This window comes from Stylophora pistillata, chromosome 10 (assembly GCF_964205215.1).
Source record: "Stylophora pistillata chromosome 10, jaStyPist1.2, whole genome shotgun sequence".
In the NCBI taxonomy this organism is placed as follows: domain Eukaryota; kingdom Metazoa; phylum Cnidaria; class Anthozoa; order Scleractinia; family Pocilloporidae; genus Stylophora; species Stylophora pistillata.
In genome coordinates this window covers 25,572,836-25,600,094 of record NC_142528.1, presented here as the reverse complement: position 1 = coordinate 25,600,094, position 27,259 = coordinate 25,572,836, and the positions used below count along the sequence as shown (strand labels likewise).

General features: G+C 38.1%; 4 protein-coding genes across 5 annotated transcripts; 2 read left to right on the top strand and 2 right to left on the bottom strand.

The window, feature by feature from the left end:
- Positions 1–797: 797 nt before the first annotated feature.
- LOC148722401 (uncharacterized) lies at positions 798–2,331 on the bottom strand. Its single transcript, XM_088736804.1, has one exon. It carries the CDS (start codon positions 2,235–2,237, stop codon positions 1,485–1,487), a length of 753 nt encoding a protein of 250 aa, XP_088592930.1. The 5' UTR covers positions 2,238–2,331; the 3' UTR covers positions 798–1,484.
- Positions 2,332–6,830: 4,499 nt separating this feature from the next.
- Positions 6,831–12,510, bottom strand: LOC111323009 (BTB/POZ domain-containing protein KCTD5). Its single transcript, XM_022926266.2, has 6 exons — positions 12,159–12,510; positions 11,974–12,082; positions 10,484–10,578; positions 9,333–9,431; positions 8,578–8,709; positions 6,831–6,902 (listed from the first exon to the last, which is right to left on the bottom strand). Exons 1-6 carry the CDS (start codon positions 12,297–12,299, stop codon positions 6,873–6,875), a joined length of 606 nt encoding a protein of 201 aa, XP_022782001.1. The 5' UTR covers positions 12,300–12,510; the 3' UTR covers positions 6,831–6,872.
- A 3,423-nt stretch (positions 12,511–15,933) lies between these two features.
- Positions 15,934–23,249, top strand: LOC111323034 (SUN domain-containing protein 3). Of its 2 annotated transcripts, none has more exons than XM_022926308.2 (12): positions 15,934–16,530; positions 17,011–17,232; positions 17,900–17,976; positions 18,604–18,699; positions 19,283–19,373; positions 19,915–19,958; positions 20,101–20,206; positions 20,291–20,409; positions 20,937–20,999; positions 21,586–21,696; positions 22,286–22,378; positions 22,476–23,249. In XM_022926308.2, exons 1-12 carry the CDS (start codon positions 16,476–16,478, stop codon positions 22,596–22,598), a joined length of 1,200 nt encoding a protein of 399 aa, XP_022782043.1. In that variant the 5' UTR covers positions 15,934–16,475; the 3' UTR covers positions 22,599–23,249. The 2 variants fall into 2 exon arrangements, with proteins under 2 accessions (XP_022782043.1, XP_022782042.1); XM_022926307.2 differs by having other exon boundaries at positions 19,903–19,958.
- Positions 23,250–24,624: 1,375 nt separating this feature from the next.
- LOC111323044 (melatonin receptor type 1B-B-like) lies at positions 24,625–26,506 on the top strand. The gene has a single exon (XM_022926318.2). The coding sequence runs from the start codon at positions 24,701–24,703 to the stop codon at positions 25,754–25,756; it is 1,056 nt and encodes a 351-aa protein (XP_022782053.1). The 5' UTR covers positions 24,625–24,700; the 3' UTR covers positions 25,757–26,506.
- Positions 26,507–27,259: the final 753 nt, after the last annotated feature.

Sequence of the window (27,259 nt, the reverse complement as noted above, 5' to 3'; positions counted from 1 at the left end):
TGATAAAAACTGCATATTTAGTTTATCATGATTAGGATATGCCAATCCTGAAATTTGCCTCCTTCTTGTTCACTGAGTTGATAAAACTGATACATCAACTGATTTTTATCAACATTCATGTTTTCACTGGCACTTAAACGACTATAGCAGGACGTGATTAAAGCCATGAAGGCGTGCTTTTGAGCATGAAGTTTTGCATGACAATATTGAAATAGCTAATTACATCATGAAATGGTTTTTGTGTCGAATATTAAAGGCTTTACCAAGAGATTACTGTGATTAAGAGCTTCAACGTAAGTTTGCTGGCATGTGCAATAGTTCACTTGAAAATACAAATGGGCCATAACACCCTGGAAAATGAAATACGAACAACTGAGTTTTAAGGAATTGCTTGATACATTGGAGTTAGCCAAAGATAATTTACGCCGTAAAAAACGAACGCTTGATGATAGCAGAATGCTGTCTAAGTATTCTAACAATAAGCAATAATCCTTGAGGACAAGAGAAGAATTAAGCCAGTTTCCATTACCGGATCAAAATTTTTCAAAGCTAATTTAGCGCGTTATTATTAACTAATTGGTGCCTGACAGAAACTTTGCATCAGGCACGGATAGACGAAATGAAAAATAAAATCTACATTTTTCAGAACTACTTCTATCCTATCTCTTTGGAAAACAACACCCGTAGTCTCAAACTCGATTTAACGCCTACAAACAAAGGTTTAGAAGTTTTAAGCATCTGTATACAATTGTGTACAATTCTGCAATCAATAACATAAAAAAGAAACACGTATATAAGCCAGTTTACATGAACTTTAGCAAAAAGTAAAAGATATGGTTTCCGTTAGTACGGTGATCGAAATCCTTCTTTTTTTACAGTCACAAATGACACTCTTTTTTAGTCAGTCTTTAGGTGTTCTGGCCGTATTTATAAACGCGTCAAGACTTTTTCTCTTGCAGCATTTTTTATTTATTTATTTTTACATTTTTACTAAAGTTTTCTTTTTGATCCTGAGTTTCTGGAGCAAAACTTACAAAGGGATCAGAGGAATCTTAAGGAAAAACACCTTTCGTAAACTAGACGCCATGGTCTTCTCTTTAAAGACTGACGAAGTCTTTTTTTATGTGTGTTCTACTTGCTTGAAGTGAAATTGTGTTTCTCTCTCAACCTTATCATACAACATTCTCCTCCGCTACATTAAGACCTCTTACCACCGTCTATTTAGTCTGCAAGCAGGCTTCCGTGGTTGGGTTTCGACTTATGGCTCCTTTCCGGGCACAGCCGCCTATTACGCCATCGATAGCCACTTGTGGAAAAAGTTATTAAAACCGCTGCCTTCATCCTCTTAAAACACTGAGGTTGAGGAAAACGATTTCTAAACGGCGTGTTCTTATCCAAGTTACTGAGAGGCAGGTAAACTGTATTTCTCTACTTTCACGTGCGGCGAAATTTCGTTACGGACTTGGTCTTGTTATACAATACTCTCAGTTCCTTCTGGCGTTTCTGAGATATCGACAGTATTTCAAGTCTTCGAGGTTATCTAAAACGGATCGTGTCCTTTTCTCGAATTCAAAATCCTTTCCAAAATTTCTAGTAGATAGCCTCTGTGGTCGTAACTGGTGAATTGGGGGTAAGCGAACAGTTGGCGGCAATCGTATGGGTTCATCGTCGGCCTCGATGTTTTCAATAACTGACCCTCGCGTACTTGCAGGCTCTTCGTCTAAAGGATCCAGAGAAGGCTTTGAGTTATCTGCCAAACGAGACTTTCCTGCTAAACCTTCGTTCAGCTTTCGAAGATCTAACAGTGAAAAACTTGATCGTCTTCGCAAAACTCGCTTTTGTTCAAAACTAACAGTGCTAGTTTGAGCTGACGACTCGCTTGAAATGGATGAACGCCGTTGGCGTGTTCGTCCCGGATTTTGTTGTTTCGTGGCTTCCCATTGACCCAAAGTGATACTCGTTTCTCGCCTTCTCGGCGTTGCTATAACCTTGGACACTTCCTCGTAAAATTGGTACGTTCCACTACTTCCCCTGAGTTTCTCTTGATATTTCAGCGTCTCGTTTTTGTCTTTTTCCATTTTACTCTCGGAAAAGAGTCGAATCTTATCCAGTGAGCTTTTCACTATCTCCCAGTTACTATTCAGCTGATTGTTTTGAACGGAAAGTCTTCGACCCAGCTTTTTCGCCCGCAAAAGTGGCTCTTGCTGCAGCTGACTTCCTATCTGCGATAAATTCATGTCAGTGTGACAAAGTAACGTAGAAAGAACGAATTCTAGAGAAGAATATTCCAGTTTTTTCGATTTTACTAGACACAAGCCTTGTACTCGCGACGCCCCGGTTTGTAAACTGAAAGACCTGCTCAATAACAGACGTAGTTCTATTGGAATGGCCTTCATCTAGTTTATTGCCCATAGAAAGTCTTTACAAAAGCGATATTTTCATGCAAATTCACCGTAATGATGGCTTTGTTTCCAAGGAATAAGGTAGTTGAATAAAATGTGTTAACGAGATAAAAGGAGGCAGGACCAAAGCGAATGCTATTCAATTCAAGAGAGAAAGTGTGGTTGCTAAACAAGGTCAAGTGCATGATTTAAGAGCTATTTTTGTCTTTTACACATAGCACAATTACAAAAGTGTTTAAAAGCTCTTTTTCCTGTTTTCACTCTTGCCAGAAATAAGTATTTCATTTGAGTACTGTACAACTTTTGCAGAAAACTTCACAATGGACATCACTCTGCTAAGAAACCCAGTTTTGTATGATTACTAATCGAAAGTGCGCCGGCGTCTTTCGCCTAATTACACATATTCAGTTAATTTTTTCCCGTCTTCTTGGCTCTGGATTTCATTCACATAGGGTTGTTGATAATTACTGTTATTTGAATTTCACAGGCTTCTTTCTAATTAGAACAAAACATGCAAAAGTTCAATGCCACTTGTTTCCAAGATGACGTAGCAGGCCTAAATGACCGGTATACTTTATACCATTACCATATTTGGCATTACCTGAACCAGATGTATTTGTTTCCCTCTATCGTGTAGTTACACTTGGTGCACCTTTACTTGTTATGGGCCCAAAATCACATAAATACAATCATCGTCGCATATACAGTACCGCTCAGCGCAAAAGTGAGTTGACAGATCGTCTGGACTCTAATCTGGAGGATCGAGGCTCAAGTTCAGAGCGAAGACTGTCAACTTACTTTTGAGCGGTACTGTATGGAACTATCTCTTTTATTTTTATTCCGAAGTCAAATTCTTCTTTTTCCCACTTAACATCGGTTTAAAGTATAACTTACCGTTTCTGGTTGTGATTAAGCTGTCACGCGACGAGCACGAGTCATGACGTAATCAATTCCTATTTTTGTTTAATATTCATTAATCATGGTTGGATCCAGGTTCCGACCCGCTAAGATGAGATACGACAAGAACAAAATAACCTCTAACTAATGTTTAAGAATTTAGCCCGAATAGACTATCTCGCGATCTGTAAACATGAGTTCAGAATAAATCTAGTATAATTCTGCCTGGAAACGAAATATTAGCTTTTAAAAGTTAATAACCACGATACAATTGTTAAATAAAGACAGATGATACTATTATCTAAACACTGCGGTGCTGATCGCAAGTAGTGTTGAAATAGTCCAATAGTCCCGGGGGGGGGGGTACTCCCTTATAAGGGCTTAATGGGGACGTGCGACCAGCCAGGGTATGTTTTTCGAGATTTTTGTCTTAAACAAGGTATCGAATTTATCATTTTTTGTCTTAATCAGGGTATCGTTTTATCAATTTTTGTCTTAAACAGGATATCTTTTCTTGAAAGATAAACAGCGAAACTTTTACAAGCTCTAATTGTAATTAATATTGAATTCCGTTGACTTTGGCATTGATACCAGGCACATTGAACGTCTTAAACAGGGTATCAAAAATCGGAATTCTGTCTTAAACTGGGTAGGAAAATCTGCGATATTTGTCTTAAACTGGGTCAGGGTATGAGGAGCCGCGCCGCACCTCCCCACCCAGGAATATATCGAGTACCCCCCCGGGCCAATAGTGTTTCTGTAACCGTCCGCTTTGAGTCAACAAGGCGATAAAGTAAAAGAGCCGCTCGGTTGCTCAAGGAAAAATGTGGTAAGCAGCTTTTGAATGGCATCAACATTACATAGATAAAACGATAACACGATTCATAAAAGAACAGTGGTTTGTAGGAGAAAGGGGAGGGGGAGAATTATTTGGATAAGTTGGGTAGGGATCAATTTGCCATTTTCTAAACGAGCGGCAGTCTGGGTACGATTTGCCACCATAAAGGCTCTTGGGATCGTTTGGAGGGACAGTAAAACAAACCTGTAAAAGAACGAATTTTTCAGTTGCAGCTAAAATCATATTTATTGCCAATCAATTACAAGGGCAATTTATACAGCTTTACAAAGGAAATATACAAATATACAAAACGATCACTATTATGCTGGTTCAATATTTTCATTTCAGAATTGCTGGCTTGTATGAACGTAAATCCATTTCATCTGTCATCTATCAACTCTAATCAATTAATCTATCTATCTATTAATCATTTGTAGTTAAGCAAGTGTTCTGAACACTGAGACAGAGAACCAAGGCAAATAACAAATTCACATTCATTATTTATGGCAATCATAAGAAATAAAACTCTTAAAAGTCTTTGAAAAAAACAACAAAACTTTTATGTTAACTGCATTTCAGCCAATGAAATAAAATTTCCCGGTGATTGCTTCCTTGACAGACAACCTTCACACCTAGACACAATTAGTTGGGACTCTTGAACAACCTCTGTGATGTTCTTTCACCCCTCTCCCTCTTCTATCGTTGTTAACTACCAATGTTTCTATGCCATTAAATGCCAAAGTTCTATTGCATGAACTGCCAATGTTTCTGTGCTAGAAACTACCTATGTCCCTGTGTCATTTGCTGCCAATGTTTCTATGCCATTAACTATTAACTGCTAATGTTTCAATGCTATAAACTGCCAGTGTTTCTATGTCATTAGCTATCAATGTTTCTGAGCATGAACTGCCACTGTATCCACACCATTACCTGCAATTGACTACCAACGTTTCTATGCTATTGGAAGCAAGTGTTTCTCTGCCATTTACTGCCAATGTTTCTAAGCATTAGCTGCCAATGTTTCTCTGCCACTGACTGCCAATGTTTCTATGCCATTACCTGCCAATGTTTCTATGCTATTGACTATCAATGTTTCTATGCCATTGACTGCCAGTCTTTCTATGCCATTGGCTGCCAATGTTTCTCTAGCATAAACTGCCAATGTTCCATGCCATTTACTGCCAATGTTTCTCTGCCACTGACTGCCAATATTTCTATGCCGATACCTGCCAATGTTTCTATGTCATTGGCTGCCAGTCTTTCTACGCCATTAGCTGCCAATTAATGTTTCTCTAGCATAAACTGCCAATCTTCCCATGCCATTTACTGTCAATGTTTCTGTCATCAACTGCCAATGTTTCTCTGCCATTGACTGCCAGTGCTTCTATGCGGTTTCCTGCCAACGTTTGTCTGCCATCTTTCAGAACAACATTAAGGGTGGCAGAGAAGGCAGTTGGTGTCCCAACAATTGTGTCTGGGGTGTAGTTCCCATGGAATAAGATAAAACAACAGGGAGAATTCAAACCTTGATTGCAACAATGCCATGTCAATTGCTGGAGAGACACTAAACATTGCCTACCAAGGACTGTTAATTTTGAAGTTTCATTGGCTGACAGTTGACAAAATGCAAGTATCAAATTTCAAGTAAACTTTCTGAGAGCATAGAAATAATCCCATTTGATAATATTGAGGGTCACTTAAAGCAATTAGCAAAGGAAACGAAACCCCAAAATACAATATTAACCCTTTAACTCCCAGAAATGATTAACATGTAACTTCTCCTTATAATATGAAAAATTATTCAGCAAACAGGTAATGAGAATACTAAACGCTTATCAACTTATCATGTAGTTGTTATCATCATCTAACACCATAGTATTTTAATTAGTTTTAAAAGAAATGTGCCGCAGCATGAGAGGAAAATTAAATATCAAATCTTGGGAGTTCAAGGATTAAATAGTAGGGTAAGTAACCTTTTCACTTTCAGAAGCGATCAGCATGAAATTTCTCCTTACCTAAATATGTTCTTAAAGAAGGAACACAATGAGAAGAAAGAAATTGTGATCAAAGAATATTTCTTGATTCAAAGCTAAATTCGTAGAGCCTATAACTTGTAAAAATGCACAGCAGACATTGAGGAGAATTGATAAAGATATCTTAAGAATAAAGGGACATAAAACCAAATAAGGAAACAAGAATGGTGAAAGACTGGGAAGGAGAGAGATGAGAAAGGATGAGAGGATGGGATGAAACCAAACCCTCACCAACCACAGGCCAAAAACAATCTCATAAGCCTCCACAAGGAGGATTTTAAACTACCAACACCTTGGTAGAATACTTACTCTGTAAATTCAAATGTCTCCCAAAAATTCTCATGTGTTTTGCACTTCACAAGAACTAGTGAAATTTTATAGGATTATCTAAACACCATTTCTTTTGCATTCAGAAACAAAAAGCAATATTACAATTTTAAGAAATAGTCCTATTTTCTGTAAAAGAAACAAGTCTCAGAATTACTTTAAAATTCTATTAGTCACAAGCACAGACAATGAATAATGCTATTAAATTTTCCTATTTCCCCTCCCACCCCACCAAATAATATATAATTTATGGTTTCTGTTTACTCACACCACAACCCACTGTCTCCTTGATTAGGTAACTGTTGGTAAGGTGAGAGCAATAATTATACTTATGGGAGGGGGGGGGGTAAGTAAACTACCCTACTCTACTCGATGCTACATTCTTAATCCTTGCAGTCGTAAAGTCTGAAAGAAAGTTCAAAACAAAAATTTAGTAAAAATCATGAAATAAATTTGTTACCTGCTACCTATCTGTGAACCTTGACAATTCAAATCCCATGGAAAACTTAACAAATCAACAGTGGTTTAGCATGGTCTGTCAGCAACAATGATATTCTTTGTCAGTGGTCAAAATGTTGTGGACTCACGAAGGGCAGATGAGTGATTCCACAACATTTAAACCACTGTGGTGATGGATATTATTGTCAGTAAGAGTAAGACCATGCTGTTTTTACCATCAAATAAAACAATACTTTCAATGCACGACACGTTGCACGACACCTTGATGTGAGCAAAATTTACTGTACTCTAAATATAACTTTAGAAGAAGAATTTGTCCTCAGTATCATTATTTTTCAAAAGTGAAATCTCTCAAAAAGAGCATCCACTGAATATTCTCAAACTTAATTAATGATCCACAGATTTTTTTTGTCACTAGGAGCCTCAAAGATTTTTGCTACTGTATTTATCCGTGTATAAGTCGACCTTTCAAGATCTAAAAATTGGCCCAAAAATTCACCCTCAACTTATACATGGGTCAAACTTAAGATCCAAGCGCCAATCAAATAATTAGCATAATAATTGTCTATCAATGTTAACATGTAATAAACGGCAGCACAGTTTACAGCATATGTTCACTTAGCAATCTGTTTCACTATATCAGAGCTTCAAGTTAAAATGCATCAACATTTATCATCTGAAGGAACCTTTATTTGGTGGCTCCTTTAGGAGCCACCAAATAAATCAAAAGTCAATGACCAACTGCAGGATTGTTTTTTTCTATAGTTTTCTTCAAATGTTCTGCATGCAGTCGAATACGAAATTTACAAGAACTTTAGTTTTATTTCAGTTACCAATACTCGACCAATTTCGAGGCTTGGCTACCAAGTTCCCCAACACACTCTTTGCACTCTGCTTAGCATGTCATTTGGAAAGAGTCCTGAGCTTCTTTGGTGTTTTGCCTGTCTTATAAAGCCACTTTTTACCTTTACACACTTAAATGGTTTGTTTGAAATCATTATGTTTGATTTTGTGAGCATTTTTCACAAATTATCGTCAAAAAGCCCGCATATACATGTGCTGCTAAATTGGGTAATATGCTCGTGTACGTGCCATAATAAGCTGATTAAAACTTCACATTGAAACTTGCTGTGATCTGTTCACATATCCGTACAAGATAACCTTTCCAAGAAATTCTTAACTGGAAATTAAGAAATCTAGTTTTTGACCTAAAAAATTGGGGGTCAACTTATACACAGGTATATACGGTACTTGACAATACACTTTCATATGCAGGTTTCAACTTCAAAATTACCACTGACAACACCAAAAGCATAGGATATGCAAAATGAGTCATGGGGCTTGTACCTGCTTTTCAAGCTACTGACACATGAGGCCCCAAAAAATTGATCAACCAAGTGTTGATACTGACAAGAGTTTGGAGGATGAAGTAAAAACTTTTAAAAATGTATTCAATCTACAATGAATCTGTACTAATGCATTGACATATGACACAAAAACTGCAAATCAAAGGGCATTTAACTTCCTTCACTCAACCCCTGAGAATCAATTATTTCATCTGGAACACAAACTTTTGAACAACTTTTAATTTCGTGTCAAAGATATTTCATTTTCTCATTACCTTAGCCTTATCACTTTGTTCAGTTCCAGCTGCCCCTTGTTCTTGTGAATCAGACACATCTCTTGACACAACACATAAAAATTCTGCTTGATCTTCACTACCATAGTTGTAATTACTGCCAACACTTATTAGCTGAAATTGAAGACAAGTATATCTTTGATGGATGGAGAAAAAATCTATACTGTATTCATTCTATAGGTATGCACCTAACCTAAAGGTCCCACCTTGTTTTAGAACCAACAAAATGTAGTTTTGATTAATTGGCAAGAGTACTTTCTGCCATCCAATTCTGTCTGTGATCATAGTTGTAATTAACACTCATATGATTAAAGCGGGTAAGTTTATAAAGAAACTGTGGTGCTGCGTCGGTGGGGGTGACAAGGTAATTTGGTAATATTAACTAAGTTGAAATTGTAAATTGGCCACCGTAAAGAGTTCAAAAGCTGACGTTTCGAACATTAGCCCTTCGCCATTTGCTCTGATAAAGGGCTAACACTCGAAACATCAGCTTGTTAACTCTTTACTCATATGATTACATACCAACTCAGATTCCACTCATGTCTACTACCATTACAAATCTCTGTGGTACAATGCATGTTAATGTATTTCACTACTTGTGGAACTTCTATTATAGAAGTAACTGACAAGCAACAAACAATATTTCCTAACTGTTATCAGAGGCAAAATAAACTATTCCTTGCTTTACAACTGAAATCATCTCAAGGAAAGAGCTCTTTAGTTAGCTTAAAGCTAACCTGTTCAAATCTCCAACCATCTGACATCGTGGATACCATCTGAGTGAGTTCATCCTCATGGCACTGCAGTACTCTGTATACATGTTTCTTTGATTGAAGCTGATGAGGAAATGTTACCAAATATTGAAAACAAAGATTGCTCTTGTCCATGGGGATAAAATATCATGTACTGTTATACCAATTAAGTGTTGAGTGTTTGTCTCAAAGTGTGATAACCTCCAATTATTGCATCTTTTGCAGCACTGTGGGAAAGATGAAGCAAATTCTGTGTTTTGATTGGCTACCCGAGTGGGCAAGATGGGCCTATCTTGCCACATGTGATTACCTGCGTTGATCTCATGCATGAAAAAAAAAAATTAGACCTACTTATGTAATTCTTGGACAATTTCTACCATGGAAATGCAAGAGGAAGCAGACAAAGAACGAAAAAAAAGAAAACAGAAATGAATCTCATGAGTTTGTTGTGCTACAAACACAGTTGGCTTTCTTTCCCAGCTCTTGGAGTAAACAATGCAAGTCATTTCTCAATTCTCAAAAAAGCCACATCTTTTTGCAATATAATAAATCCTTCATTAACCAAGCTTGTTTGATCAAAATGGCTAGATATCAGCATTATTCTTTTTTCACATTTTTATGGATCTCAAACTTTATCTCAGTCCATAAAATGCAAAAAAGGAACTCTACCAATATCCAACCATCTTAACTTCATGCCTGGTTAATAACGCATATGTCATGACATTTTCATGGTATACACACACCTAGTCATCTTCTGTTAATGAAATGTCCGTTTGTGTGTCACCACATAAACAATGGCCTCCATTTAGTGTGAAAATGTGTTTAAATATTTGCTTGCAGATGTTACACCTATACTAATCTGTTCCAAGAAGCGAACAGTTTTCCAAGTGCAAAGCTCAAGGGAAACTCTGAGTTTTGAGGAACAGATAATGTCCAATGAGAAATATCCATGCATATTTATGCACCTAATAGAGATTTCTATGTTTATCTTCCTTCAAATATTTTTGGAATGTGCGGGATAATAACAAAAAACAAAAGGAGGAGCAGAATGGACATTTCAAAAACATGGATGTCCATGAAAGGAACCACAAGTAATTTTGAAACCTTCACCAAAGAGGAAAAAGGAAACAACTTACTGGAAGCTTTTGCCGTGCCTCTCTTGACTGTATCCTGTCTTTAATTATCTTAACAAGAGGGTCAATATTATAAAATTCTGCTTCTTCTAATACACCTAAAAGAAATACAAAAATATTTCAATATAGTAATTCTTATGCTTTTCTACAAAGTTGTTAGTGGGAAATACTGTATTGTGTGACGAATTTGATCTATGCATGCCTATAACCCTTTAACTCCCTTGCGAGACCAAGGCAGAATTCTCCATACTACATCAATAAAACATTAAGTAGAAAAGTAATGAGACTAACGAAAACTATCAATTAGGAGATTGTTAGTTGATCCAATACCAAATTCTCCAAACTAACATCACAAGAATTGTATGGCAGACAGTTAGGAGAATTACTGATGAGATCTTGGGAATAAAGGCTTCCTAAGGGACTCCAGCTGCCATGAGGTGAAGCTGCTGTTCACATAGCACTACAGGCTCACTAAAATTAGTTCCTCTACTCTTTGGAAGAGAGACTACTTTTTTCTTGACTCTCTTTCATATTGTTCCTGTCATAAATTAGTTTTCAAACCAACACATTTCAGATGAATGAAACATTGCTTTCGATGAAGTTTCTAATCAGAGAGAACAGCTATCATTCACAAGTCATGTAAATTAGTTGAATTTAATGTAAGCCATCTGTTTGCATTTAAATGATGTGTTTAAATGGACTGCTCTTTTTCTTAGTGAAACCTCAACAGAATATTCCTTTAATTTGTTTACTTTGCAGAAAATTACTAGTTAGAAAGTCGAGGGTCCCTTACCAGGTATAAATCCTTCTAACAGACACCATTGCTTTGGATAACGAAGTCAGAACTCGCCGATTATCATAAAATGTTCAAGCAGCGCTTACCAGAAATTCACGCTTAAATTTACCCAAGATGCAACGAAACATTCTATTTAAGCAGATTTCCCCATTTCAAAACTTTCTAGTAAGCGATCAATTCTCTTTTAAATTCCCGGAGATCTCGTAAATGCAAGTTTCTGCGAGAACATAAACAGAACTGACAAGGCGGGATCATACAAGAATTCGAAGTTCTGTCATGACAATTGGTAAACGCATGTTTACTCTTGGAGATGTTTAGTATGTATTTTAGCGTACACTCTTACAAAGCAGTGAAATGAGCTGACACTTGAGCCCCCCATGCGTCAAAAGAGATTTTCAAAAAGAATAAAACAGCCGAAGTCAACAACACTCGTTCTTCACTGCATATACAAGATTTGAATGAGTTCTGCATACGTGAAATAGGTTGAATTCTTTCGAACGAAAATTAATTTATTAGTAGCATACTCTCTCCACAGCTCAAATGAAGACTTTGTGAAACTAGAGCATAAAATAAGGCATTTACCGAGAGAACTTCCAAGCCCATTCGCTTCAAGCTAAATGTTTACATAGCAAAATGCCAAAAGCGAGGTGAACTTCGAACCAAGCATCTAAAATACGTTAACTTTCAGTGTTCTCACCTTCTTCTAGGAGGTCTTTATCGATTATAAGTTTGCCATGTCGCAGATAGTTTAAAACAGGTCCAAAATAGCGAGGATCTCGATCTATCATATAAGCACCGCTGTCGTCCTGAAATGTCAAAATGCCTACTTGTTTAGAAGGGTTGAAAATTTCACAAAATTTCGACTGAAATGCTTTTTCTCACCTTGTCCGAGGGTAAATCAGGATCTTCTGCACAAAGCCTGTGTAAAAAGGAGTTAGGATGTCTACAAAGCGTTTGTTTTGTCGTTAAGAAGTACGTTCCACCGACATTTAACTTCACCCAGTTGTTACTTGGAGTAGCCATCTTGTACTCATCATGTTATGAAGATGAATTCGCCGAAAGATAATAATTCGGTAAATCGTATCGATTGGTCGGCGGCTGTGCTAAAAATAGCTTTCTAAATTTAGTTTCAGTTAACTTGGGCACATTCACCTGGCTTCCTTGATCTAAATCTGTAAATTCCCAGCACAGAAAAAGCGTTTTGAAAAAGAAAACTCCGCTGACGAGGGCTTCCGATGATTTCCGAAGGATTACGACAAAGGACTACAATTTTTTGAACGCCCACGCAAAAAATGTAAAGTATTGCCTTTGGAGTAGTGTACAGCTGCAAAGGAAAAAATAAGTTTAAATTCTCCTTGAAGTCTTCATCGAGTGCATTTTTCTTTTAAATTATCAAAACGAAACGTCTGAAGCGTGTAAAACTCTCCATAAATTGACATCGTATAGCAATTCTGATCGGTTTTTGGTAAAAAAAGGGTTTGGTCCTTAAAAATGTGGTCCTCATCTGAATGCAAATGACGAGTGGGCCACAAAAAGAAAAAAAAAAAAAAAGTAATCAACCGAGCTTTCTCTAAAAAGATTTTATTTCACAGGTATTTTGAATGTATACGGAAGATTAGGAAAAAAAGGTACAACTTTCTTTGTATGAGACTTTTATGGTCATCGATCATTTATTCGTAGAATCTATAAAAAATAACTAGGGCATTAAAAATAATAAGTTTTGTGAATCGCGGAGTCATGCAAAAGTTTCTTTCACGGACCAAGGGATAAAAATAAAAAACCCCAATTTAAAAATGACGGCTATTTTTCCGTTTCACTTAAACAGAGAGCAGCTGATGCTCTGTTGAACTGCCTGAAATGGGTTTTAACTGAAAAGTATACCAGGTGGCTCTGCAGGTGGACCTCAAATGTGTGGGCATGTCTTACAGATCCAATGATTATTTACTCATTCGTGCACAGCTAATCTTTTTTTTTTTTTTTTTTACCTTCTGCATCACCCTCCCACTTATCCACCTACTTGGATTCAATATCTATTTTTAAGAACGGGGGAGGTAAAACCTTGTCACAATTTCCCCTCGGTGTTAGTGATGTTTTAATCAAAAAATTTTAACTTGGTTTTATCAACTAAGTTGAAATTGTAAATTGGCCACCGTAAAGAGTTAAAAGGCTGACGTTTCGAGCGTTAGCTCTCCGTCAGAGCGAATGGCGAAGGGCTAACGCTCCGGAAACGTCAGCTTTTTAACTTTTTACATTGGCCAATTTAAAATTTCAATTTAGTTGATACAACCAAATTACCTTGTTACCCCACCGACGCAGCGCGACAGTTTCTTTAGAAACTTACCCCTTTAAAATTTTAACTGACGTACCTGCTCCTATGTGACCGACAAAAACCATTACACAAAATTTGAGAATTTTCAAGGAGGTAATAAGTGAAGCGTACAAGTGATAGTACTTTTAGATCTTTCCGACTCTTCATTTTGAATAGTATGTATACATTTTGTTTTTAGCAGTGAGGAGGACTGAATAATGTATAATTTATCTCCTTCATTTGACTTCACTCACGACTGAAAATTCTGGGCAAGTTCAAGAGCTGGGCTCCTAGTAAAATTAATACTGCATCTTTGGAATTCAGAAATGGAAGCCAGTAGTGAGGTTATCATTTTACTCTCCGCTGAAATCTGGTACTCACGCATTGCAGACTCCGTGACATTAATTTACCCACACAGTTTGCATGAAATTTAAAATTCTGCGGGATTCATCCCAGAAAATGAGACTTATTAGGATACATGTATCTGTATGTACTCAGTACTCAGTACACGTAGAACCTGGACTCCCAGTGCCCCACCTTCAGCGTGCAAACCGTGAATCCTCTGTTAACCCTCCCCCTCTCTGAATAAGCCACCCCCTCCAATAAGCCCCCTATCTTAAGAGGAAGAAATTTATTAAGTCCCCCTCTGTTGCCCCACCCCTCTCCCAACCTCGTTCCCAGGGCCTTTTCCCGTGGTTGGGGGTGGAGTTAGGGTGGGGCGCCCAACTAAGGGAAAAGGCCCTGGGAACGAGGTTGACCCCTCTCCCTCAAAAATAAAAAATTCAAAATAACATTCCATGTCAGTAAGTACGATAAATATATTCAAATGCTGTAATTTTAGTTTGCCTTTTAAAATCGATTATGGTGATTGCTTGATTGATTGATTGATTGATGCCATCATGTTGGCGTTAGTAGAACACGGTATACGGAAATTACAGAGCGATGCTAAACAAGATTCATTGAGAGAGTTAGATCATAAAATTGAGTTCTTTATTGTCGGCTGCTTGACTTCCAGCTTCATGTGCTTAAGTTTTTCCACATTTCGCTCTAGTTCTCTGTGGAGAATCGTTAAGGTCTTCCGGTTATTCGCAACTGCAGTATACCGCCTCGGAACCACGAGCTCAAGAAACCTTGCTCCTGAAAGTGAAAAGTCAAACTTTCAATATTCACGAGATGTAAATTTGCACAACAGGAACGAAAGCTCTATCGACAGATGTCCAACTAGTTGTAGGTTTTGAGAACTGCTTGAGCGATGAATTCCAACATCAAATTCATTATACAACTTAGCTTCTTCTCTTGTATCATGCTTAAAGAAAAGCTTTTCTCCGGCCTCGGGCCTCCAAACTCTTTTGTAGATATGGCGATCACGGCCAACAGACTCGAACTCGCAACAGTGGAGATAGACAATGAATACTCCTTGCGTCCTTGCCATGAATGTTTGCACAAGACGGTAGCTTTTCAGCGCAGGGTCAAGGGAAATTGCATCTCTCGTGTTAGCATTGTTTTTTCTTGACGATGTGATGCATAGGATGAGTAACTCCTATCGTTTGAGTCTTATGTGTTACATTCCTAAATAATAATAATAATAATAATAACATTAATAATAATAATAATATAGTTTATTTCTGACCACTTGCAGCCTGAGGCTGAATTACGGGTGCGGTTTTAAGGTTGAGAACAGACGTCAGCATATCAGGCGCCTCTGGCAGCCGCTTCAGTCCATCGATCTCACCTTCCCACCCATCCCACCCCTGGGGAGGACATCCATCACACAGTAATCTCGTGTGTGGGAAATTAACGTCTCCTATCCGAGAAGACTAGAATATCTAACCATTTCTTGATGTTATAGAAAGGTAGCAAATTCTTCTCAACTATTTTAAGACCTTGAGTGTTGGTCGGGCCGGGGCTCGAACCCTCGACCTCCCGCACAACGTGTACAGTCCAGCGCACTATCCATTGGGCTAATTGGGCGGGGGTAAAGCTAACTTATGTAGACCTTTGATCTTTATTTGTTACTCAATCTTTGTCACAATCTTTGACCTATGTATAACTGTGAGTACAGTTCACTCTGTAATAGAGCAGGTAGGGTTATTTAAAATCGAAGAGCACTAGATGGATTCAAAGGCGAGAAAGTGCGGTCATATTCTGTCCATTTCGAGTGGGAGGTAATTGACTACGCGGAAGCTCAGTCGATTCATACTGTATCAACGAAATACAAAATTGATCGTAGCAGCGTACGAGACTGGAGACAGAAACGACAAAAATTGGAGGAGATTAAGACCGAAAAATCTCGGGGCGGAAGAAGACGAAGACTAGATGGCGGCGGATGACCTATGATTTCTTAGAGGATTTTTGATCGACGTGGTAAAGGTCTCAGGGTGTCGAGAAAACTGATCATGCTTAAAGGTACAAAAATCGATGAAGAAAAAGAGGTTCCGAACATTGACCAGTTGGGATTTAGCCACGGATGGCTTGAAAAGTTTATGTCAAGGACTGTAAGGCCTCGCACAACCGAAGCCCAAAAACGTCCTGATCAACTTGTTGACAAGCTCTACTTTACATCATATCCTATTGTATCCTGATAGTGAACATCAGGCGAAGCCCCCTTCGTCTATAAAGCGCCCCTCTGATAAGCCACCCCCGCAAAGTACTTGAAATGAATAACCCCCCGGGGGGCGCATTAGAGAATATTTACGGGATCTATTTACGGAACCTGCCTCACAGTTGGGAAAACTTTTTGTCTTGAAAACGAGGCTTACGTTTCGCGCGTTGCTTGAAGTCGCGAACTCTTCATGTCGTTGAACTTTCGAAAAAGAAGAAAAAAATAGTTTTGAGCAGCATTTGATTTTGCAAGGAAGCCATTTTAAAACAGCCTTAAACCTTCGAAAGCCATGAGTAAAGGCCGAAAACAGCGGATGGATCGCACTGTAAATGTGTCAACGCAAGGTAAGATTAACCTGTGAATTTCAAACTTAACTGTTAATTTTGATTTTCATATCACAACAAAATTGAAAGCAATGTACATGTTACAAGCTGCACCATGAAACATAGTACTATATACTATGTTTTCTGACATGCTTTCTATGGTGGCTTTCGTTGCATTTTTTTTTTCTTTTTTTTTTTTTGAGGACTAAGATTAACGCGATCATTACCAGCCGATGGAAATTCTTGGCGTTGCTACAAAACGAAATTTTTAGCCTTGCCTAACAACCTTAAAAGTTGTTAGTTTTTCAGTTTTGCCAGGTTATGTTATGTCCGATCCTGTTCACATTATTTGTATTGATAGTTTAAACTTTGAACGATTTTTTTGTGTTTAATTCTGGTTAGAAAAATTGGCTTGAAATTTTTGCACCTGCGAAATAAATATTTTGTGATGATACATTCTCTAAAACCTGATCATGACTTTATCTTTCATATTAACATAAGATACTCCCAAGAGACGCAGTACTCCTCGCTCAGCTGGCAAAAGGGAATCTCCAGAAATGGAGAAACGACAACGTTCTCGAGTGGTCAAGCGGCCAAGTGTAAGCCAGCAGCAAGATACTTTATTCAGTGATGATGACAGCGATCCGTTGGTCCATTGTGATAACGATCAAAATATCACTAATGACACCCCAACATTTGAAGATAAGCCGGAACACTTGTATGGTAAGAAAAGTGACAGCTCATATTTATTATTTAGTGCCCTAATTTGATAGAGTTGTCAAAGAGGAAGAGAATTCAATGATGTTGTTAGCATGTACACAAGGGTTCTGCTGCAGAATCGAAAACTTTGTCTTTGCTTTGTACAAAAGGGAACTTCTATTTGTTTAGCTTAAAGATAAGGAATTTGCTGCTCTCATGAAATAACTTGTATCAAAACACTACATTAACCAAATGTTGTGCAGAGTAAAGACAAAAGAAGGGTTTTGGTTCAAGTAAAACACATTTCACACAATTTTCTCTAAAACAAATTATGTAGAACCCATCTAAAAGACTATGAGCCTAGAAAAGGAACCTTGGACAGAGTGTGTCTATGAGGCCTATTACAGTGAGTTGCAACCCCCCCCCCCCCTCACTTGTGGTAGATAGCAAAACCCAGCCATAATTGGGCTGGAAGGATCAGGGTCATGATTAGAGCCCTTCTCTCAAGAGGGGTCATGGTATGTCATTGGTAGGCAAGACATAAATGCCTTTCGATCTCCGCCCAGGAGTGTAATTTGGTATTAGGGAATTGTTAAGGAAGTCTGACCAAATGCTGACCAAGTATAATCTGAGTGAGTTAGTTATATTGGTTACTGCAACATGAGGAAAAGACCTGAATTGAACTTTTCAGGCTTAGATAATCCAACAAAAGTAGTGACAGAAGGCAAAGATGAAAGTGAGAATGCCCAGGCCAAACCTATAACTAAAGTATGTAAAATGATCCTTTTATAAGTTCTCTGACGTAGCTCTGAAAGAGGTTGGTTTCTTGTTGTGTAAACTATTTGTAGTTTTTTTTTTGCCTTCATTCAATCCCAGCTGCATGAGTAGAAAGCAACCGGTAACTACAGACGTTTTGAACTTAGAGGGACCAGATCAAATTAACCAGGAAGAAAACATACCATTTCCTTCTTGGAATTGACTGGCCTTGTGTCATTGATCTACCTTGTCCCATTCCTTTCTTGGACTTGTTCCATAAAAATCAGGGGAAAAACAGACTTTCTACTGAATACTAGCTGGGTGCTTTGAATTGTCCAAAGAGAATTAAAAGAATGATTTGGTTTTGGTAGGTGATTGTTGTCAGATTGTCAGTGCTATTTAATTAGGAGTTAGGACTTGGTGTTTCAGTATCAGAAAAAGCTATCCAATGTTTTATTAAGATATTTTATTAATAATATATTATAGCTACAAAAAATGTTGTTAAAGGAAATTATCTAGAGTAGGGGTTGACAGGACAGCAATCGATAGTAGTGTTGTTGGTTGCATAAGAAATTCTTTAGGCATCTGTAAATAAAGGAAAATTTATATAACTGATGATTGATTTGTTCATTTACGCAGCATCTCAGGAAATGTTCAGCAGTTTTCATTGTTTGTCTCTGCTTAATTTTTCTGGTGGCTTTGACTGGATTACTCTCAGACCATCTGAACCAAAAGGTAACTTAAGACTCTGCTTTATTTTACCTTACCAGCAATAAGGAAAACTGAAATTTGCAAAAAAAAAATAATAATAATTAAATCTTGAAACAAATAGGAAGCTTGATTGCTCTCTCCCTTCTAATAAAAAATCATTGCTGGGTTATTCCTTTCATTTCACTTGTCCGGTAGTCTTGCAGACTTTGTCCTGAATGCCAATGATGATGTCAGTCTGTATATTCTCCATTCTGTTCTCTTTTACATTTCCAAAGGTGCTGACAAAGAGAATTTGTTTAACAATCAAAACCTTTTTAGTTAGCAACCGTTTCCATTGTCATGACCTTCATGTGTGATTTGCAGATGATATTGTGAAGGGAAAGTAACTAACTAACTAGTCAGTCAAATTAGGGTTGAGGAGAAAAATAAGTTTGGATCAGAAAGAGAGCCTTGTTCCCTTAAACCTTGCAGCTATTTATGGTTAGATGCAATTATAACATTTTGAAATTCTCACAGAGATAAGGTGGAAAGGACAATAAAAAAAACTTTTCAACCACAAGTGTTTTTTTTTAAATATGCCATCTCAAGATTGTCATTTATTGAACAGCAACAGCATGGAGATGATAAAACAGAAATAACACTGTTGAAAAATCGCATTCGTAAACTGGAACAAGCACAGTCCAATCAAGGCATACAATGTAAGTTACTACTTTACAGGGGTAACTGTGAAGAAATGCCAGCTCTGTCTGTACTGTAAAGCACTTTTCCAAGGTGGGAATGGAGAGGTTGTATCCCTTTCAAACACAGTGGGGGGGGGGGGGGGGGTGGAGTGAGGAGACAGACAACACTTATTGTCTAGGAAGATTTCGCTGCTTTGAATGGAAGAAAGTCAAAAAGTGAATAACTTTGTTTTAAGGTATTAACAGAACAACATCACAAGTACCATCATAAAAGTGATATACTCCTACATCAAAGCATATATTTGATTATCAGGCAAAGTGTTTGTTTTTTCTTTATGAGGAGGGGGGAGGGGGTCAGGAAAGATCTTGTGGCAGACTTCATTGTGACAAGAGACATGGAAGAACTCAGAAATTCAGGTGTAGAACTTTTTGGAAACAATACTGGTTTTAACAACTGTGAATATATGAATGTATATTTTATATGAAGATTCAATCTCATTTTATACTGTGAGATCATCTCTAGCCGCCTGTGTTCTTAAACATGCAGTTTCTTTCAAAGCATTCCAAGACCATGCTTACCAGAAAGTTTTACTTAAAGACCAGGTATGTTGTACATTTACCTGTGTACAGAGTTAGCAAAGGGGTCCCTCTACTAACTCTGTTGTGCATATATGTTGTACTTTCTTTTTTTCATGATATTGATTCCATTGAGCTTGATTAGTTGACAAATTATATTTGTCTTTAGTCCAAAACCTGCGAAGGAAAACCCGTGGAAAATATAATTGAAGAAGCACTTCGTCGTTGGGACGCGGACAAGATTGGTATCCCCGATTACGCCTTGGAATCAGCAGGTTGGTAGTTTATTTAGTGTTGGAATTACACCAACCATCTTGTCTAATTTGTCGTGTTCTTTGTTTGTCTGGATTCACTATAAGGTGGTCAGATACACGGTGCAAATCACTCTCCTACCTTCGCTAATGGAGCCATTCCTCAAGTGTTAGTGTTTGGTATCCCTGTGTGGTATGACGTCAAGCTACCAAGGGTGATCATTCAGGTTAGTGGCAGAGCCAATAGTTAAGTACTCGGTGATCGGCTTTTTTGGAAGCCTTGGTGTTTTCGAGTTGGCGCACGTTTACATGGATTTCTCATCAATTTTAAGAAAAATCACGACAGTTTCAGTTTCCTAAATAAAGCCCTTGAAAAGAACCAAAATTTTCACAACGGCCAATTAGAATAAGGGAAAATACCCTAAAGAACCAATGAGAACTCACACCAAAACCAAAAACGCGGGAAAACGCGTGCGACCAAGTTGTGATTGGTTTTAGACTTGCATCGGTTTGGTTAGAAGGATGGCGCGAGATTTTTTGAACCAATCACAGCGCAAAGTAAAGTGATGCAATCTCGGATTCCTTTTGACACTCAGTTGGGAATGGTAATCTAAGGTCGGTGGAAAGAGCTCTTTTAAAAGTGGCGCATCACCTCAATGCGCGTAGCATCGATCAGCTTGCACCGCACGAGTCTACAAATCTTTGTATTTTATATCCAAGATTCTAATGACTTCTTTTCTTCGTTTAATTCTAGCCTGGAAATACCCCCGGAGAATGTTGGGCTTTTCAAGGAAGCTCTGGTTTTATAGTTCTCAAGGTTGGTATCAGTCGGTGGCTAATTAACTTCTGATTTTTTTTGTCAGTTTGTTGTGGTGGACGTCACTGTTTGCACCTTGTATGATATGTGGTCAATCGCATACAGTAATAGAACTACTTAATTAAAACTGCTTGCCATTCACAATTGCAATACTACAGAGTTACATCAACGCCACAATTACATACCATTATTTGCGAAAAGGATTTACATACCATTTTCTGCGACCAGTATTATTGACACTGCCCGACGTGCCTTTCTCCGCCCGCAGAAAGATTGGAGATGAGTCGAGGAGAGGTTTACCTGTAGTTCGGAATTGTCAGTGCTAGATCCCTTGCAGATCTCTCGCCGGCTGGCATTGTTGAAAGTCTCAACCTTTCCCGCCAAAGCAGTAAAAATTAGGGCCAGCTCACAGGCTACAGCCAAGTGAGCTACTAAAAACTATCATCACTTAAAAATCAATCGTTTGCTTACGATACGTATATAGTACTCCGACTATTTACATGAAAATTGGAAGAAAAAAACTTGACGAGCAGTAAACAAAAAGTGCATGTAATTAGAAGCTAATGGTATGTATATTTCTTACCAGCTTTCCCGTTTGATCAAACCCACTTCTTTCACGTTGGAACACATGGCTACAACTCTGTCCCAGTTTGAGGATCACAGTATTCCAAGTGCTCCTAGAGAATTCACGGTCTGGGTAAGTTATGGACCCAAACACTCAATTCGACTAGTTTTAAATGGAATGATTGATCTCAGCGTGAAATATTTCCACAAAAATACTCTTTGTCATACGCTCTACTCTCTCAATCGATCAAATGGAAAACTAAGCCTTATAACAACTCGGACATCCGCATTTTCAGCGCTTTCCCACGCTTTCCTGAGTTTTCCCGCGCTTTGGTTGGCTTGTGTTTACTTTGAATTTTCATTGGCTCTTTAGGATATTTTCCTTTCCTCTGATTGGCTGCTACGATTACTTTGATTTTGCCTCAAGGATACTCTATGGAAAAACATTCTAACACCTACAAATATCATTGCACTCTCTGGGTCCTAGCACCATGCTGCGGTGATATTTACAGGGATGAACTCTTCCTCAGGGCAAATTTAAAGAATTTGAGCATTTCATTAAGATAACGCTCGAAAAGTTAGCTCTTCAAAAATTCGCTACCGCAGTTCAACAACTTTGCTCCATTTACATTTCATAGGCAACTTATTGTATTACTTGCCCATCGCTGCTGCCCAACAATTTCTTCAGAAACTCATGATATCGTTCATTTGCTTCTCCACAGGGGTGGGCTGATGCTCGTGGTAATGAAAAGGCACTCCTGGGCGAATATGTGTATAATGATGGAGGACACGCCCTTCAAAATTTTCCTGTGCAGGTGAGGATAAAATCATGCTTCCAAGTTAATCCCACCGATGATCGTTGCGGCTGTTACTGAGTAATTGAGTAACGAATTGTTTTGCTTTTGGGTTTAGGCGACCATCGTACCAGAATTTCGATATATTGAGCTCAAAGTGCTCTCCAACTATGGAAATCCTGTCTTTACCTGCCTGTACAGATTCAGAGTGCATGGACTACCGTACAAAACAAATAACTGATACACACGTTTAATCAAATTTGCAAAGTAGGAACAGTTATGTAATGTATATATAATTCAAAGTGCGTGTAAAGAATGTAAATGGGAACGTTTATTCTTAGTATTGGCTTCTACTTTGTTGCTTATAGTATAACCGTGTAGAGAAATTCTTGATTGTATACTTTGTTTCTGCTAAGTGATTTGTCTTTGAAATTCACACCGAGTCCTCGACCAATCAGACACGAAACTAAAACTAGAGATGACCACGCCATGTACCTTTCCAGTGCTTGAAGTAGTTCATTCGTTTTATCTTTATCTCAAGATCTCATTGTTTCCTTGTGATACAATTCTTTGTCAGAAGTTGAACGTCGTGTGCCGCTTGATTTTGTAACACTTAATCGAAAAGTGCTCTACCGAAGTAACTGTGAGTAACCAGCTGCCTATCAAAAAAAAAAAAAAAAAAAACAAAGAAAAAATAGAACACTAAAGGGGTTAGCTGAATAAACGAAGACAAGATTGCAGAACGTTGTGTTTGTGCAAAATGTATCTCATCTTATTGGTATTAAAGTCTTGTTCGTGCGCATTTAAATTCTATATTGCCAGGAAAGCTTTTGATGTAACAAAGTTAAGGCATCAGTCTCAAGCTGCTGATTAGCTAAGTGATTTCCGCCGATATGAATGAAATCGAATGAAACTCACCTCATATACAGGCTAAGAAGTCGAAGAATAGTGCGAAATTAAAAGCGCGTACAAATACAGCGAAGTTTACACAAACAGACTTTGGCGTCCATTCTATGTTTGGTAAACCCCTTGTGTTTTGTCGACGTGAGCTTTAACACGAGTTTAGTTATTATGAACACGATCCGCGATCAAATCTAATGAAACTTGTGTCACACGAAAGGTTAGATCTTAAAGTTTATTTTTATAGTTGTTTTATGTGAAATTAAGAGTGCACGTAAACGCGGCAAAATTCGGCAGAAAGCAGTTTGGCGTCCTCTAGGAGTTCCTGAAGCAAACGGATCAAACTTAGATTTTATTAGAATAATAAGTGATTTGTCAGCGATGTTTCCTCCGACGGCTGCATTTGTTAAATAACTGGATCAATATCATTGTCAGAACGAAGCATCGTTTATGGCTCTTTCTCTGGATTATTAAGGAAAAAAAACTGTGTCCAGGAGAGCCCAGAAATCGAGAAGTAATATCACGGATTTCAATCACCGAAAAACAGGTGGTGTTTGATGAAGCACGAAGCCTGAGTTTTTGACATGTCTTCTCGAATGAAACAATCAGAAATTATGCAGTGACTTGTTGTTTTTTTTTTTTAATCAAACAATGATAAATTATGCAGCGGTACGTATTTGTCCCTCGCGGAAAGAATATATTTATTGATGTAAGTTTCACACGAGAGGCTGCACATATCGTTTAAGTCAAATCGCCACTGGTGGCGATTTCATTAGAGTGGTGGCGAGTTTGTTGTGGTGGTGAATCGACCATAAACCTTTAGAATCAGCTTTGCATTTCCACCTATGTTTACAGGCCATCTGGCTTTTGAATTTACAAATGTTGACCTGCAGTAAAAGGACAAATTTAACTTCCCTTTCAAATGATTTCAATTATCATTGAACCGAAAGTGATTACATAGAGTCACTTTATAAAGAGTTTTGATTTTAAAGAGTCCATTAAGCTCAGCTTAAATTAAGATTCTGATATGACATTTTTACTTTTATTGCTGCTAAAAGTAGAGAATCGGACAAAAGATAAAGACTATCGCTAAAAGGATGCGACACACCTTTTGTATAAATCGTTTAATACTTGTTTTATTACAGAGTTAAGAGCATAATTATTTTTTTTAATTTGAGCTAAATCTCGTGCTGATGTCATTATTCTTCTACTCACAACATATTTGCATTGCAAGTCACCCTGATAGTGAAAGAGCAGAACAGGTGAAAGTTATAATACAGAGTTTACAGTTAAAATAGGGAAAATTTAAAAGCTTTTTTAATAATTCATCCCCAATTGTAAGATTTCTCTTGAGTTCGGTTCTTTGTGCTTCCGTGATTACTGGATCAGCTCGCACGCTCTCGTAAGCACACTCCTCGGAACATAGAACGTTCAGGGAACGCAATGAATGTCACATTTACAAGTACAGAGGTGTTCTCCCAACAGTTGCAAAGTCGAACAACGGCAATTCGATTCGTGGAATCTTTTGTGATGCTTCTTATTAATCTAACTTCCTTTGCCGGCAATCTTCTGCTTGGAATCGCTGCAATCAAAAATCCATCTCTTGGAAGATCTGTTACCAATTTGTACATCATAACTCTGGCGTTCTCCGACTTTCTTCTATCTTTACTTGGAATTCCCTTCTCAGTAGCCACTCTCATGGTTGGACGATGGCCCTTCAATAACTTTCTTTGCCAGCTTCAGGGTTTTTGGATTCTCCTGATGTGTGCAATCTCCCTTGAAACTGTAGCCGTTACTGCTGTAAACAGGTACTTTCGAGTGGTACATTCCCGTGCGCTGTATCAAACAGTGTTCAACGCCAAGAAAACCAGACTAACGATGGCGATTTTGTTTATTATAGCTTTCCTCGCACCCCTTCCTTACGTCGTTGCCGGACACGAGTTTTCTTTCCATCCTGCGAAAGCCATGTGTGCGCATAACGTCGAGAGTCTGTATAACGGCTACGGAGCGTACTTGGTCCTCGTGTACGTAGCTGTTCCATTAATTGCAATCATAGTATGTTATACCAGGGTGTTCATGAAGGTGCGGAAACACAATTTGAATTTCGTTTCCCGGCTTCGTGGTAGAAGCCAACTTGATCCATCGATAAACTGCAGCCTTTCAGTGGACGAAGTCAACGTGACTTATACTCTTCTAGTCGTCGTGACAGGTTTTCTAGTTTGCTGGACGCCTGTTGTAGTAATCGACTTGATCGACTTTATAAACTCAGATTGGAAACTCCAACGACAAGTGTACGTGAGTTACACTTGTTTAGCATTCGCCAGCGCTTCTCTCAACCCCATCATTTATGGCATCATGAATCCTTCCTTTCGTGTAGAGTATTTGCGCATCTTAGCGGCCTTCAAGTTCTGGTCTCTACGCAGAGGTGTCCAAATCGAGAATCATAGCGTCAGAACCACCAAGAAGAATATGGCACTTGAGATAAGACAGATAAAGTAAAGGATAAAGGAGGAAAGCAAGCATCAACATAGACTCTTCCAAAACTTGCATTTTTAATCATTCTAAATGAGGAATTTGATTAGTCAACGAAACACGCCCTAGGATAGAATTGCGTTTGAAAATTTGTATTGTATTTAGCCTAGCTATTGAATACAATACAATATTTTTTTTTTCGTGGAGTTTCTTTGTTAGTGGCTATTTTTAGTTTCATTAGGACCATTTCTGTTAAATTATTAGTAGTCTGCGTAAGTAGGATAGGTTTTTTTTACACTAAATATAATTGTGACATATCTAGCGCCCATCTTCATTCGTTTCAGCATCGTTGGCACCATTTTTTTCTAATTGTGTGATGGTGAGAATCGATTGATATAAAAGATCACATAAACATTATTAAGTATGCCTGGCAGTGTTTTTTTGTTTGTAGGTATTTTGTAGGTATTTTGTAGGTATTTTGTTTGTAGGTATTTTAACTTTAGAAAATACTCTGGATCCTGAAATAGGGCACTTAAAATATACAAAGAACCTTCAATTTGTGTTACTGACGACTTCATTCTTAAGATTGTGGTAATTTCGTCGTCTCTGCGGTTGGGTCTTTTTGGTGCGATCAATTTTAATTCAGGTGACATTTTAGTTCAACCCAGTAGGGAAAATGAGGCATATTGCAATTTTTTTTTCCCTGTTGGTACGTCATCAGAAAACAAGTTTAGTTTAAGTTCGGTTTGAGTTGAAATAAAGATATCTCACTCGCTAGCTTCTATTTCGATTTCCTTTCTTGTTGAAATCTCTTTATTCGTTCTCTTTCTCTGCTATCTTATCTTAACATGAAGCTCTTTTCAGGATCCGGAATATAAAGTGGCATACACTCTAGAACATCAGAGCGAAAAAATCAGCTCTCTTTTTCTTGCTACGAAGTCTGAAGATCGACGGCCGTTTGTGCCTCGTGACATAGCCAAGATGAATTGAGTTTAAGATTTAATAAGTTAGCTTTAAGATTTTATGAATCATAGCCTACAGGGTTCGACACCTGGCTACCTGCATTACTCGCCACCGGGCTAGTGCTTGCTAAAATTTACTAGCCCGAAACACAATTTGGTAGCCCGGATCAATTTCCCTCGAGGTCTACTTCAACTCCAAACACGCAAACCTTCCTCTAAACTTATTGGCAAGGTCTTTTAAAATGATAAAGAATGGCGTTTTTTTCTTTCATTGTGATAACGTAATGTGCTATTTAACGAAAAAGCTAAGTAAATTTTTGTTTCACGTTCACTTGACTGTGTGCGAGGTGAACGCAAATTATTAAAACCCTGATGTGTTAGCATCCCATAGGCCTCGTTTTCTCGATCAATCAACTTGTCGCTCATCATCAGAGTAACTGACAGATCGCTGAATCGCCGCTTCAAGTACAAAGCGATCGTGCGATGCGATGTGCAAGGCGCACAACATTGGTAGGGAGAAGATTGGGGAAGACATTGACCATTAAGTGCAGAGTCTGGGATAGAGCGA

What these genes read in the sequence shown, in the direction of transcription:
- LOC148722401 (XM_088736804.1), bottom strand. Translation starts at nt 2,237, where the DNA reads ATGAATTTATCGCAGATAGGAAGTCAGCTGCAGCAAGAGCCACTTTTG.
- LOC111323009 (XM_022926266.2), bottom strand. Translation starts at nt 12,299, where the DNA reads ATGGCTACTCCAAGTAACAACTGGGTGAAGTTAAATGTCGGTGGAACG. An exon ending in AGGCACGGCAAAAGCTTCCA is followed by an intron (nt 9,432 to 10,483) that starts GTAAGTTGTTTC and finishes TTTCCTCATCAG; the next exon opens with CTTCAATCAAAGAAACATGT. An exon ending in AACAAAGTGATAAGGCTAAG is followed by an intron (nt 6,903 to 8,577) that starts GTAATGAGAAAA and finishes ACTTTCTTTCAG; the next exon opens with ACTTTACGACTGCAAGGATT.
- LOC111323034 (XM_022926307.2), top strand. Translation starts at nt 16,476, where the DNA reads ATGAGTAAAGGCCGAAAACAGCGGATGGATCGCACTGTAAATGTGTCA. An exon ending in CAGACCATCTGAACCAAAAG is followed by an intron (nt 18,700 to 19,282) that starts GTAACTTAAGAC and finishes TTTATTGAACAG; the next exon opens with CAACAGCATGGAGATGATAA. An exon ending in GTCCAATCAAGGCATACAAT is followed by an intron (nt 19,374 to 19,902) that starts GTAAGTTACTAC and finishes TTAAACATGCAG; the next exon opens with TTTCTTTCAAAGCATTCCAA.
- LOC111323044 (XM_022926318.2), top strand. Translation starts at nt 24,701, where the DNA reads ATGAATGTCACATTTACAAGTACAGAGGTGTTCTCCCAACAGTTGCAA.